The 14,520-nt window shown below is 34.8% G+C and overlaps 1 protein-coding gene across 12 annotated transcripts in view; it reads left to right on the top strand.

Annotated features, from left to right (window-relative positions):
• TRIM37 (tripartite motif containing 37) overlaps nt 1–14,520 on the top strand; it is a 371,934-nt gene that overhangs the window by 216,514 nt on the left and 140,900 nt on the right. For all 12 annotated transcript variants that reach the window (XM_077164953.1, XM_077164956.1, XM_077164952.1 and 9 more), the window contains 3 exons: nt 3,599–3,713; nt 4,657–4,875; nt 5,958–6,094. In XM_077164953.1, coding sequence (XP_077021068.1) covers nt 3,599–3,713; nt 4,657–4,875; nt 5,958–6,094 — 471 coding nt within the window. The remainder of the gene's footprint in view (nt 1–3,598; nt 3,714–4,656; nt 4,876–5,957; nt 6,095–14,520) is intronic.

The raw sequence follows: 14,520 nt of genomic DNA, 5'->3' as shown, positions 1-14,520 counted from the left end.
AAGGCTCTATAAAGGCTTTTCTTAGTAAGTTTATTTTCTCAAAAAACTTAAGACCTCCATATTGATCCTAGGCCAGATTGATTCTAAAACCCAGAGGTACTAGTCTCTCCAAGAATAACAACCAGGTTCACTTCTCTGTCTCGGAAGGTCAGTACCCCTCTCCAACATGAAGAAGTTAAAATGTCATTGCCCAGGTAACCCTGAAGATTGAGAGACAGATCTAATGAGAGGAAGGAGATTGAGAAATTAGGATTTAACAAATGACCGTGTCTACTGACTCATTATATAGATATTTCTTTCTGTTAGAGTATAGTGTTTTAGAATAGCCAGAAGGAAATACCTGAAGTTGTCGAACTGTAATCCAGTAGCCCTGGTCTTTGATAATGATTAGGTAACTATATTGCAAAAAAATTTTAAAAAACTTAGTTGCCTCTGTTAGTATGGATCCACTTCTGACAGATATATATATGTCAACGCTGTACTGTCTTAGTTAACCTAACTCTATTGTAATTCTTAAAATTAGAGAGGACATTAAGAGGGAGGGAGAGGGTAAGGGATATGGGATATATGAGGCTTTGCTTTTTTCTTTATATTTTTCTGGAGTAATGTAAATGTTCTAGAAATGATATGGTGATGAATGTACCACTATTTGATGATACTGTGAACCCTTGATTGTATAGTTTGGATGAATTATATGCTTTATGAAGATATCTTAATAAAAACATGACAGTTGGGCAGTACAACTATGGCTCAGTGGCAAGAATTCTCACCTGCTGAACTGGAGACCCAAGTTCCATTCCTGGAGCTTGCCCGTGCAAAACAGACAAGCAAACAAACATGAAATTAAAAAAAAAAAAACCTCAATTCATCATTCTGTTGGAATTTTATGTGTACTTAAAAAATTATTTAAGGATTTTCAGTAACTGTATTGTGATTAAAGAAGAAAGTTAAGTTGTACCTACTGCTTGCTTTAGGTTTCATGGCACATATGCTAAAATAATGCCAGGTTTTATTAATCATTATAGAAAATAGTATTCTTAAATAAGTCTCACTAATATTTTTACCAATGCCCAGACAGTCTCCAGTTAGAATGGGATTGAAGTAGATCATTTGTGCTTTCTTATGTATGACTATCTTTGAGTAAAAGTGAGTGTCTGCTGTAGATAAGAATTAGATAGTCAGTAGATTCCTACAGTACCTCTAAAATCCTAGAAAAAACCACTGGGAGTTAATATATTAGTGACATGGCTGGAAGGAATTACATACTTCCAAATTACTTTCCTTATGGTGCTTCATTTCTTCAGAAACATCTTTGCACACGTACTGTACTTTTTTTCGTTGTAAGTAGAATCATTCTAGACTGTAACAAAGGTAGAGGTTGGTTTGCTTTAATAACTATTAGTTTCTTTTAAATACAGATTCCTCTGGATAGATTAAGATTTATCATTTATCCATTGATATGATTTAATCTAGACACTTGCTTACCTGGCTGAAAAAAGCTATGCATCTGGTGATAATGGGAGTTTTGATTTTAGGCAGCTATCTTGAGGGGTTGGGGACATTGCTGAAACTCTTTGGGTGACAGTTAAGCAATCCTGGGTGTTGACCCTGAGGGGCACTTAGTATGGGAAGCAGTAGATGGAAGAAGGAAATAAAAAGAGCACTTTCTAAAATAAACTTTGTCAATTATTTGTCAGGTATGGCCTGACCTAGGCAAGAAAAGGGGGAGATAGTCATTTTCTTCCTTCCCAAGTCATTATCAACATTGTATTTAAACTACATTGTATAGATTAGTTGAGGGTTTATCCCCTATTTATAATGTTACTGCTTTATGCCATTATAATCTGTGTACTACATGTATAAATGGTGATTACCAGGAACTCTGAGTTCATTCACATTTTGGCAAATAATCGACAGTTGTAGTAGAACTTGTAGTTGAAGATTTAAGCCTAGTTTGATAATTTTTAGAAATATTTTTATTGATAAAACTTAACATACAAACATTCAACTTATAAGTATTTCATACGTGTTGTACAGTCAGTGGCTCATAGTGTCATCATATCGTTGTGTATTCATCACCATGATCATTTTTTTTTTACATTTGTATCACTCCAGAATTAGAAATAAAAAAGAAAAAACTCACACATACCATATCCCTTTCCCCTCCCCCTCATTGACCGCTAGTATTTCCATTTACCCAATTTATTTTAACCTTTGTCCACCCTTTAAAATATTTTTACTCATCTGTCCATATCCTAAAGTAAAGAAGCTCAGACACAAGGTTTTTACAATCACATAGTCACATTGTAAAAGCTGTATCATTATACAGTCATCTTCCAGAAACAAGGCTACTGAAACACAGCTCTACAGTTTCAGGTACTTCCTCTAGCCACTACAAATACACCATAAACTATAAAGGGATATCTATATAATGCGTGAGAATAAACTCCAGGATAACCTCTCAACTCTGTTTGAAATCTCTCAGCCACTGACACTTTATTTTTTCTCATTTCTCTCTTCTCCCTATTGATGAAGAAGGTTTTCTCAATCCTTTGATGCTGGGTTCCAGCTCATCCTGGAATTTCTGTCCCACGTTGCCAGGGAGATTTACACCCCTGGGAATCATGACTTATGTTGAGGGGAGGGCAGTGAGTTCACTTCCTGTGTTGGTTTTCTTTCTTTTCCTCTTCCCTCTTTTGGTTGAGAAGATTTTCTCAGACCCTTGATGCTGAGTCCCAGCTCATTCTAGGACTTCTGTCCCACATTGCCAGGGAGGTTCACACCCCTGGGAGTCATGTGCCATGTGGAGAGGAAGAGGGCAGTGAGTTTGCTTGCTGTATTGGTTGAGAGAGATAGGCCACATCTGAGCAACAAGAGATTCTCTGGGGACGACTCTTAGGCCTAATTTTAAATAGGCTTAGTCTGTCCTTTGCAGGAATAAGTTTCATAGGGTGAATTTCATGATCGAGGGCTTGGCCTATTGAGTTGGTTGTCCTCACTGCTTGTGGAGAATATCAGGAATTCTCCATATGACGAAGTTGAATATTTCCCGCTTTCTCCCCATTCCCTTAAAGGGACTTTAGAAATACTTCTTTATTCACTGTCCATTTCACTCTGGGATTTGTTGGGGCATCACACTAACCTGGACAAACCAACAAAATCTCATGCCCTATTGAAGATTCTGTGTACATATGGTCTTTAATTAAACTGACCATATAAGTTAAATTAAATGCACTTCCCAAAATATAAATTTTGCACCAAATAAGCATCTCTCCCTTTAGTCTCACACAGAAGTTGATGTTTTAAATTATGGATGATATCATCCATTACCCAGTCTTCTGATAAACCTTAGTTCTATCCAGATCAGCTTCATTCATATCTCTACTTGATATCTGATCACTTTTTCACCTTTTCAAACAGTTATTATATGGGGTACTGCCGACTTTCATAGCTTCAGAGCTCACACTCTGAGTCTCAGGTAGTATCATATAAATACCTGAAGTTTTTGAGAAAGACCATGTTATATACAAACAGCTCAGTATAGTTTGATAATGTTTTACTGTTTGAATTATTTTTCATGTGAAGTTTTTCTTTTAAGATTTCAGGTACGATCACCAACTTTCTTTCAAAAATGCCGAGATCAGCATTGGTATATCACTCAGTTGGAAGCTGCACAGACTAGTTATATCCAACAAATAAACAACCTTAAGGAGGTAAGCAAATAGCATATATTTTGGGGTTAGTGTTACGTTTTGATTCTTTCACTTACTATGTTTGTGATTGGAGTTTGGATATTTTTTGTTGTCTGCAATCTTGTAGAAAAACTTCAGGTATACTATTCTCCAGCCTTCACTACTTTTGAGCTTTTCATTCTACACTGTTCATCTCAGTAGTCACTAACCACATGTGGCTATCTAATTTTAAATTAATTCAAATTTGAAGATTCACTTCTTTAGTTGCACTAGCTACATTTTAAATGCTCATCACCAGTAGCTCCATTTAGTGACTAAGATATTGGGCAATATTTCCATCATTGTATAAAGCTATATTGGAAAGTACTGTTCTAATTTGAGGTGAACTGTTTGTATTTCTCTTAGTTATTTGGGTATTTCTCTTCTCAAGCTGTCTTGGATTCTGAGGATCCTAACTTACAGCACAATTGAAAGATTCTCTGTTATGAAGTCTTAATGTTATTGAATTTTAGCACTGAACTGGATCAGTGAATGAATTTTTATTTTACAATGGTAAACTGAATTGTGTGAGCAATGTTTCTTTCCCACAATGTAAATTTGGATGAGGTAGGATGTTAGGAGTACTTAGAGAGGTTAAAAGTTGAAGGAGGAAAATATTAATGAATTCACACTTTCAGAGATTTTTTTGTTAAGTGTACTTTGTAACCAACTGATTGTGTCCACTATGCAGTTTGCTAATTGTATGTGTAGCTCAGACTAGACATAAGGAGAAGAATGAAAAAAAAGATAAGTGGGCAATATATATTTATCATGATTTTTTTTCTGTAAACAAAAGGCAGGAGGGAAATGAGAGCTGGTTTAAGAATTTATTTTAGAAACATGGATACACTTTTTTTTTAACTTGACTTTTTTACTGTATATTGATTATGACTAATGTTTATTTGTGATGTTCTTGTTTTAAAAGAGACTTACCATTGAACTGTCTCGAACTCAGAAATCAAGAGATTTGTCTCCACCAGATAGTCATCTTAGCCCCCAAAACGATGATGGTCCTGAGACACGATCTAAGAAGTCTAGTTTGAGCTCTGACATGCTTCTTGAGAGTGGTCCTACTACAGTTTCTGTAAGAGAAGCCAAAGAGGATGAAGAAGATGAAGAGAAGATTCAGAATGAAGATTATCATGTAATAAATAGACTTGCTTTAGATTTATTTTACATTTCATAAGAGAAATAATAGGATCATGGTTCCCAATATAATGTAGGGGAATCAAAGTGTTGAAAATCTTGTCCCATTGATTTTCATTGTTAGTGTATATGGCTTTCAGTAAATGTTATGTCTACACATCGGAAGTTGTTAACAAAGCTTTTCAAGAATCAAAAAATTGCTTAATTGTAGAGAGCTGTAGTAGTTAATATCTGTGTTGTGTATTCTAGAAAAAAATCGTAGAGAATGTGGATTTTTTTAAAAAGTGCCCTATTTCCGTTTTCTGTAATTAGTAGTTAACATACTGCATACTTCAGTGGTTTGATTTAGGATTTGGGAGATTGTCAGATTTTGTTTTAGCTAAACAGCAACCAGAATAAGAATTTGAGAAATGGAACAGGTAGCGGTTGTTATTCTTTAATGCAAGACAAGGCTACAGAGATAAGCCAAAAAATTTTTTATAGTAGTTAATTTCAAGATGAGAGATTTGTGTTGTATGTTGAAATCCAGGAGCCATTGAGGAGGGAGGTTAAAGATAAGGTTTAGGGAATGCAGAAAGCAAAACATTTAAGGGGATAATAGGTTTAGGGAATGCAGAAAGCAAAACATTTAAGGGGATAATAGGAGCACTCATGGGAGTGTTTATTTAACTTTTGATAGAATGAGTTAAAAGAAAGGTGAAGTTTGTAGCTAGGGCAGCTGAAAGTTGGGTGAGTTTCTACTTAATGATTTGTATTTTCTCCTGTGCAAATAGATAGTTTATAGAAATCCTTGAGGGATGATGGTTTGAAATGTTAATCTGTGAGGAACAGTAGAGGAAGCTGATGTTCAGATATTGTGAAGCATTTCTTGTTACATTGAGGACCCATCTGAAATTGGCAATCATAAATTAGTAGTAGTACCAGTTAACCAGATTTTGTGACTTTTCTCTTTAGGGCTCAGTAGCCTAACCACAGGAGTAGAGAATTCTGATGACTGGACTTGGTTCATGGGCTTGGTGAGATGATTAACTGAGTAGAAACATTTGGGATAGAAACCTTGTTTTCTTTTCCTTCATATAGCATGAGCTTTCAGATGGAGATCTGGATCTTGATCTTGTTGGTGAAGATGAAGTAAATCACCTTGATGGCAGCAGTTCTTCTGCCAGTTCAACAGCAACTAGTAATACCGAAGAAAATGACATTGATGAAGAAACGATGTGAGTGACTCACTCATATTCAATACCACTATAAATCTTCTAACTGTTAATTAAGAGCCTATTATCTCAAGCCTAAAAGTGGGAGATATTTAGCCGATTTTTTTTCTTATTATAAATAAAGGAACTTGAAGAAAAGTCTGAATCTTAAAATTGATTTAAAAAGTTCAGTCACCTTTTCCCAGAGACCCTGCTCTCTTTCATCTCTGAGTTCTGAGTCAAGTTATTGTTTTGAATTTTAATTTTTAAATTATTTCAGACCTAACAGAAATTTCAAAAATAATACACAGAATTCCCATATTCCCTTCGCCCAGATTCCACAGATGTTATCATTTTACCACACTTGATTTATTAAAATTCCCTCCCTGTATATAATTTTTTTCTGAGACACTTTTGATTAACTGACTATACTTAAATGTGTATTTCCTAAAGGAAGGATGTTTCTTATATAACTGTAGTATAATTATTAAAATCAAGAAATTAACATTGATGTAATACTAATTATCACTTTTAAAAAGTTTGGCTGTTAACCCATTAATGTTGTCTGGTACAGCATCCAGTCCAGTATCACATGTTGTATCCCTTTGATCTGCTCCTATCTGTATTGCTTACTTAGTCTTTTTTTTTTTTTTTAACTTTTTTTATTGTAAAATAATAACATATATACAAAACAAAGAAAGAAAAAAACAATAGTTTTCAAAACACACTTCAACAAGCAACTACAGAATAGATCCCAGAGTTTGTCATGTGCTTACATTCCATCATCTCAGCTTTTTCCTTCTAGCTGCTCCAAAACACTGGAGGCTGGAAGGAATATTAATATAGTGAGTCAGCAGCCATACTCATTTGTTAAATCCTTTTTTCTCTGTTATACCTCTTCTCTCTCCTTTAATCCCTCTCCCACTCTACAGGGATCCTTGAGGAATGCCCGTTCCAACTCTTTCATGTTGAGAAGGGGTGTCCACACTGAAGGATAGGGGGTTGCAATCAACTGATTATCTTGGAGCGGCTGATCCCTCTGGGTTTCACGATTTATCTGACCTAGAATCCTTCCAGGAAGGCAAACCTAGTGCACAAAAGCTTTGGAGAGTCTCAGTTCAAGCCCCAGAAGTAAAGTTGATGGGGTTTAGCAAACTGTGACCATTAACATTATCTACCTTTTAATTATTGGCTATAGCATACACTTTTAGTTTCCCCCTATATCCCTCTACCATTGACTCCTTGTCCACTATTGAACCATTGAAATAGTTCATGTGAGAACTTTTAAATTTATGTCTTTTTTTTAAACTTGTCTTCTGCTGATGCACTCAATAAACAATTCCTGAGACACCAGGGTTTCAAAGAGAGAACTAGTTTTTACTACATGTGTTGCAGGGGAACAGACAGCCTAATGGCCCAAAATCTGTCTCTTTCAAGTTTAGGAGGTTCAGGATTTTTAAGGATTTTAACCAGGGGAGAGTGAGGTCATTTCAGATAGTAAGTTCAAAGCAGAAAAGGAGTCAAGTGTTATCATTATCATTTTAATAGGAGAACATAAGTTGAAAGGAGGGGAGGCAGAGCTAATACTTCAGTACTAAAGATATAAACCAAGAGGAAGAAGTAGTTAATGGCTGACTTCATTAGCATTAGGGTCTTTGCTCTGCAAGAGAATGACCAGCTCTTATAATCACAAAGGCACAGAATAGGGCTTTTTACACTCATTTGAGATGTTAAGGCAAGTGGACTACAATTCAGAGATCTCAGGTATTTCCCTGTCTACTCCAACATTTCACAAAGCAAAAAGGAATTTTTGTATAATGCTTCGCTAATCAAAATCATCCCTTAAATCCTAATTTCTTGGTTATTATTAATATTGTCTCGTGCAGTATCCAATCCACTATCACGTGTTGTACCCCTTTGGTCTGCTCAAATCTGGATCGCTTACTTAGTCTTTTTTTTTTTTAATTTCCTATTTCCTTATATAAACCAGGCTAATGATCCTTTCTGGAATTTATGCCACGTGTATCCTGGGACTTCAGATACTCTAGATTTGGCTGGTCCCTGGAACCCATTGACACCTCGTTTTTTGTTTTTTGTTTTTATTCTCACTTTTTTTTTTTTTTTATTAACGGAAAGAAAAAAAAGAAATTAACACAACATTTAGAAATCATACCATTCTACATGTGCACTCAGTAATTCTTAACATCATCACATAGATGCATGATCATCGTTTCTTAGTACATTTGCATCGATTTAGAGGAACTAGCAACACAACAGAAAAAGATATAAAATGTTAATATAGACAAAAGAAATAAAAGTAGTAATAATAGTAAAAAAAAAAAAAACCCTATAGCTCAGATGCAGCTTCATTCAGTGTTTTAACATGATTACTTTACAATTAGGTATTATTGTGCTGTCCATTTTTGAGTTTTTGTATCTAGTCCTGTTGCACAGTCTGTATCCCTTCAGCTTCAATTACCCATTGTCTTACCCTGTTTCTAACTCCTGCTGGACTCTGTTACCAATGACATATTTCGAGTTTATTCTCGAATGTCCGTTCACATCAGTGGGACCATACAGCATTTGTCCTTTAGTTTTTGGCTGGACTCACTCAGCATAATATTCTCTAGGTCCATCCATGTTATTACATGCTTCATAAGTTTATCTTGTCTTAAAGCTGCATAATATTCCATCGTATGTATATACCACAGTTTGTTTAGCCATTCTTCTGTTGATGGACATTTTGGCTGTTTCCATCTCTTTGCAATTGTAAATAACGCTGCTATAAACATTGGTGTGCAAATGTCCATTTGTGTCTTTGCCCTTAAGTCCTTTGAGTAGATACCCAGCAATGGTATTACTGGGTCGTATGGCAATTCTATATTCAGCTTTTTGAGGAAGCGCCAAACTGCCTTCCACAGTGGTTGCCCCATTTGACATTCCCACCAACAGTGGATAAGTGTGCCTCTTTCTCCGCATCCTCTCCAGCACTTGTCATTTTCTGTTTTGTTGATAATGGCCATTCTGGTGGGTGTGAGATGATATCTCATTGTGGTTTTGATTTGTATTTCTCTAATGGCCAGGGACATTGAGCATCTCTTCATGTGCCTTTTGGCCATTTGTATTTCCTCTTCTGGTAGGTGTCTGTTCAAGTCTTTTTCCCATTTTGTAATTGGGTTGGCTGTCTTTTTGTTGTTGAGTTGAACAGTCTCTTTATAAATTCTGGATACTAGACCTTTATCTGATATGTCATTTCCAAATATTATCTCCCATTGTGTAGGCTGTCTTTCTACTTTCTTGATGAAGTTCTTTGATGCACAAAAGTGTTTAATTTTGAAGTCTTTTTTTTTTTTTTTTTTTCTTTTTTTTTTTTAAAGAGAGAGGGAGGAAAGGAAGGAAAGACAGAGAAGGAAGGAAGGATGGAAGGGAGGAAGAAAGGGAAACATTTTTAAACATTTTCTTGTTTTATTATATTTTGTTTGTTTGTTTGTTTGTTTTACATGGGCTGGGGCCGGGAATCGAACCGGGGTCCTCCGGCACGGCAGGCAAGCACTCTTGCCCGCTGAGCCACCGCGGCCCGCCCCCAGTCTTTTTTTTTTTTTAACTTGTCTTTAATGTCTGACATTTTTGAGGCTACTAATCAGTTATTTTGTAGAAAGTCCCTCAATTTGGATTTTTCTGCTGTTTCCTCATGATTAGATTGTGGCTCTGTACCTTTGGCAAGAATCCAAATGACTTCTATAGTCATCCTGTGTTGTCCTCAGTACTGTGAGGTAGGGAGGTGGAACTAGTTGACATTCTGGAGAGGCTGGGCCCGCAAGGTTCCAGAACCTGTATCTGGTCCAGGGACTCATCTGGAGGTTGTAGGTTTTTGGAAAATTACCCTAGTACATGGAATCTTTGTACAATCTTATATATTGCCCTAGGTGTTCTTTGGGATTGGCAAGAATGGTTGGAGTTTGGCAAGTTATGACAGGTAGCAATGCCTCACTCAAGCTTACTTAAAAGTGACCTCTAGAGTAGCCTCTCGACTCTTTGAACTCCCTCAGCCACTGGTACCTTATTTGTTACACTTCTTTTCCTCCTTTTTGTCAAGATGGCATTGTTGATCCCTCTGTGCCAGTGCCGGACTCATCCCTTGAGTCATCTCCCATGCCTCCAGGAGACTTTCAGCCCTGGATGTCATGTCCCATGTAGGGAGGAGGGCAGTGATTTCACTTGCAGAGTTGGGATTAGAAAGAATGAGGTCACATCTGAGCAATGAAAGAGGTCCCCCAGAACTCTTAGGTATACCTATAGGTAGGCAAAGCTTCTCCACTACATGCAGAGGCTTCACAAGAGCAAGACTTAAGAGCAAGGGCTTGCCCTATTAATTTAGGTGTGTCTAATGTTTGACACAGTATCAGCGGTTTCTCTGGTAGAAAAGTTTAATAGTTCCATATTTTTTCTCCCATCCTTCAAGGCACCTTGCCAATACTTTCTGATTATCTGCTTAATATATTCTAGGATGTATCCGGGCATTACATTAAGTTATACAGGATTAAAGGCCCTCACTCTTATTTTGGGCTCCCTATGTTTCAGTTGTTTAAATGACCTATCCAGACAGTGTCTGTAAAAGTTGCTGTAATAAGTATCTTATGAGGAGATGTTTTGAGACTGTAAATATCCTATTTCTCATTATACATTTGCCCACTAATTTTAGCATATAGTGATGATTCTTGCCTGAAACCAGTTAATTATGTTTATTCCCAAATGGTGTTTTTTTTTCTAATTCCACCATTACTTCAACGTTCATTAGTTGAAATTCTACTCTAAAGAGGAGTTTCCTCTTCCCAATTAATGAAGTAATTCCATTGGTATGGACTCATGGGTTCTTGTAGGTTGTTTTTCACTCTCTTGATAGTACCTTTGATGAACAAAATTTTTAATTTTAATGAAATCCAGTTTGTTTATTTTTTTTTTTTGCCTGTGCTTTGGTGTCATTTTAAAGAAAACATTGCCAGATTCAAGGTCACAATAATTTATCCCAGGTTGTCCTCTAAGAATTTGATGATTTTAGCTCTTAAATTTAGGTCTCTGATCTATTTTTGAGTTAATTTTCATATATTATGTAAGATAAGATTCCAATTTCATTGTTTAGCTTGTGTTCCTGGAATCATTTGTTCAAAAGACCATTGTTTCCCCATTATATGGTCTTGCTATTGTCGTTGAAACTGACCATAAACATATTGGTTTGTTTCTATACGGGCATCTCTTGAAGATTTTGCAGGTTCGGTTCCAGACCACTGCAATAAAATAAAGCAAGTCATGTGAATTTTTTGGTTTCCCAGTGTTTATAAAATTCAAATATTATGTCTTAAAAAAAAAGATGTACATACCTTAATTTAAATGTGATACAGAGACACAAAGTGAACAAATGCTTTTGGAAAAATGACACCAATAGACTTGCTTGAAACAGGACCTTTAGTTTGTTAAAAAAGGCCAAATCTGCAAAGTGCAATAAGGTGAAGCACAATAAAACAAGTCATACCTGTACTCTGTTCAATTTAATTGATTGCTATGTCTGTTCTTATGCCATACCACACTGTTTTGATTACTTTTCCTTTTTAAGTGAGTTCTGAAACAGGGAGATATGGCTTCTCCAGCTTCGTCTTTTTTAAAGATGTTTTTTGCTGTTCTAGGTCATTTGCAACGTAAGTTTATAATTAGGTTGTCATTTTTTTAAAAGCAGCTTAAATCTTGTTATGAATTGCATTGAATTTGTATATCATTTGAAATATTGTTGCTAAATTAAGTGTTTCAAGTCTTCCAGTCTATGAGCACAAGATGTCTTTCCATTTATTTAGGTTGTCTTTAATTTCTCACAGCAGTGTTTAGTAGTTTTAGAGTATGTTTTACTCTTTTGTTAAATTTATTCCTAAGTATTTTATTCTTTTTGGTGCTGTTGTAAGTGGAGTTTTCTTAATATCCTTTTTAGATTATTCATTGCAAGTGTATACAAATACAGTTGATCTTTGTATATTGATCTTGTATCTTGCAGATTTGTTAAACTTGTTTATTTGTATCAATAATTTTTTAGTGGATTCCTTAGAATTTCTTTAATACGTTATCTTGTCATTTGCCAGTAATGGTAGTTTTACTTTTTCCTTTCCAATTCGCATGCCTTTTATTTCTTGTTCTTCCCTAATTTCCTAGGCTAGTACGATGATGAATACAAATAGTGAAAGTGAACATTTTTGTGTTGTTCCTGGTTTTAATGGGAAAGCAGCCAGTCTTTGACCATTAGTAATACATTAGCTGTGCATTTTTCATTCATTCCCTTTTTCCAGCTGCGAAAGTGCCCCTTTTATTCTTGGTTTATTAAGTATATTTTATCATGAAAGGGTATGTATTTTGTCAAATGCATTTTTTTTTTCTACATCTGTTGGGATGATTGTCTAGTTTTTGTTTTATATTTTATTGATAAGATGTATTAGTTGATTTTCAGAAGATAATCCAACCTTACATTCCCAGGTTAAATCTCACTTGGTCATAGTATATAAATTTTAAATGTTTCTGGATTTGATTTGCTAGTATTTTGTTGAGAATTTTTTTGTCCATATCATTACACTTTTGATATGTAGTTTTGTTGTGATATCTTTGTCTGGTTTTGGTATCAGGGAAATAATGGCCTCATGAATGAGTTGGGAAGTGTTTCCTACTCTTTATATTTTAGCAAGAGTTTGTGGAGAATTACTATTCTTCTTTATATGTTTGGTAGAATTAATTCATCAATGATAGTTGATTTTCAGAAGATAATCCAACCTTACATTCCCAGGTTAAATCTCACTTGGTCATAGTATATAAATTTTAAAAGTTTCTGGATTTGATTTGCTAGTAGTTAACTAGGTAATTTAAAACTAGGTAAATTTATTTAAAACTTCGTAATTTAAAACTAGGTAAAAAAATTTAAAACTAGGTAAAATAATTAACTAGGTTAATGATACTATCTGGGCCGGCGTTTTCCTTGTGGGCATTTTTTTCTTTTTTCTTTTCCATGACATCTTGTGTGTGTATGGTGTCATTATAGCCTCGGCTTTAATTTCTTTTTAGGAGGTGGCTTGTAGAGAGCGGCACTGAGTTTATTATTTTTTAAATTTTTATTGAGAAATATGCCCAAACACATAGTCCAACCATATTATACAATCAGTGGCTCACAGTATCATCACATAGGTGTGTATTCCTCATGATCATTTTTATCACTCCAGAAAAATAAATAAAAAGAAAAAAAGAACTCATGTCTCTCTCCCTTACCCCTCCTTATGGGTACATTTTTGATTAGCAGTTCAGTCTTTTTACTTGTTATGTGTATGTTCGTATTGTCTATTTCTTCCCGTCAGTTTTAGTAATCTGTGTGTTTCTAGGAATATGTCCATTTCAACTGTTACTACTTTATTGGCTTACTATTGTTCCATTCTTAATAGTAATCCTTTTTATTTCCTCCATTTCTGAATCTAGTAATTCAGTTTATCTCATTTTCTTGGTCACTCTAGCTAAAGGTTTGCTAATCTTGTTAGTCTTTTCTTGGCTTTTTTCTGTTGCTTCTTATTCTCTACTTCTTTAATTTCTGCATGAATCTTTATTATTTCCTTCCATTTGCTTGCTTTAGGTTTAGTTTACTCTTCTTCTCAGTATTTTAAGGTGGAAGTTTAGGTTATTAATTTTAGATGTTTTATTTACTTCTTGATCTTCTCTGTTACTGAAAGTGGGAAATTGAAGTCTCCAACTATTATTGTTAAATTGTTTTTTCTCCCTTCATTTGTCATTTTTTGCTTAATGTATGTTGGTGCTTTGGTGTTAGTACATACATGTTTGTAATTGTTATATCCTTCTGATGGGTTGACCCTTTTATTGTTGTAAAATATCCCCCTTTACCTAGTGATATTTTTTCTTTGTTTGTTTTAAAGTTTATGTTGTTTGATATTAGTATAGCCACACCAGCTTTTTCCATCCACTTACTGTCAGTATTTTTATGTCTTTGACTCTAAAGTTTGTCTGCTATGGGCAGCATGTGTTGGATTTTGTTTTTTTCTAGTCTCACAATAATCTTATTGACTTTTGATCTGGTTGTTGTTTATCCCATTCTAATTTAATGTTGATATAACTAGCTTTATACCTGCCAATTTCACCTGTCATTTTTTGTTCTGCTCTTCTTCCTCTTCTGTTTTCTTTTGCATTGAGTAAATATTGTCTACTTTAGCATTTTAATTTTTTCACTATATATATATGTAGCTCTTTTCACATCTCCCCTTTTTTGTGCTATTAATTTTATGCATGTTGCAATTATTAATGTCATAAACACGGTAATGTGTTTTTATAAATAATAGTTTACATAAGTATTTTTTGCTTTTAAAGAAATTGAGAGAAGAAATAACAGTATATATTTATATTTTGTTCTATTAACCTTATTA

The sequence above is a fragment of the Tamandua tetradactyla genome, chromosome 6 (genome assembly GCF_023851605.1).
Source record: "Tamandua tetradactyla isolate mTamTet1 chromosome 6, mTamTet1.pri, whole genome shotgun sequence".
In the NCBI taxonomy this organism is placed as follows: Eukaryota; Metazoa; Chordata; class Mammalia; order Pilosa; family Myrmecophagidae; genus Tamandua; species Tamandua tetradactyla.
The sequence above is the reverse complement of the archived record's forward strand: the minus strand, read 5'-3'. Positions and strand labels throughout refer to the sequence as shown.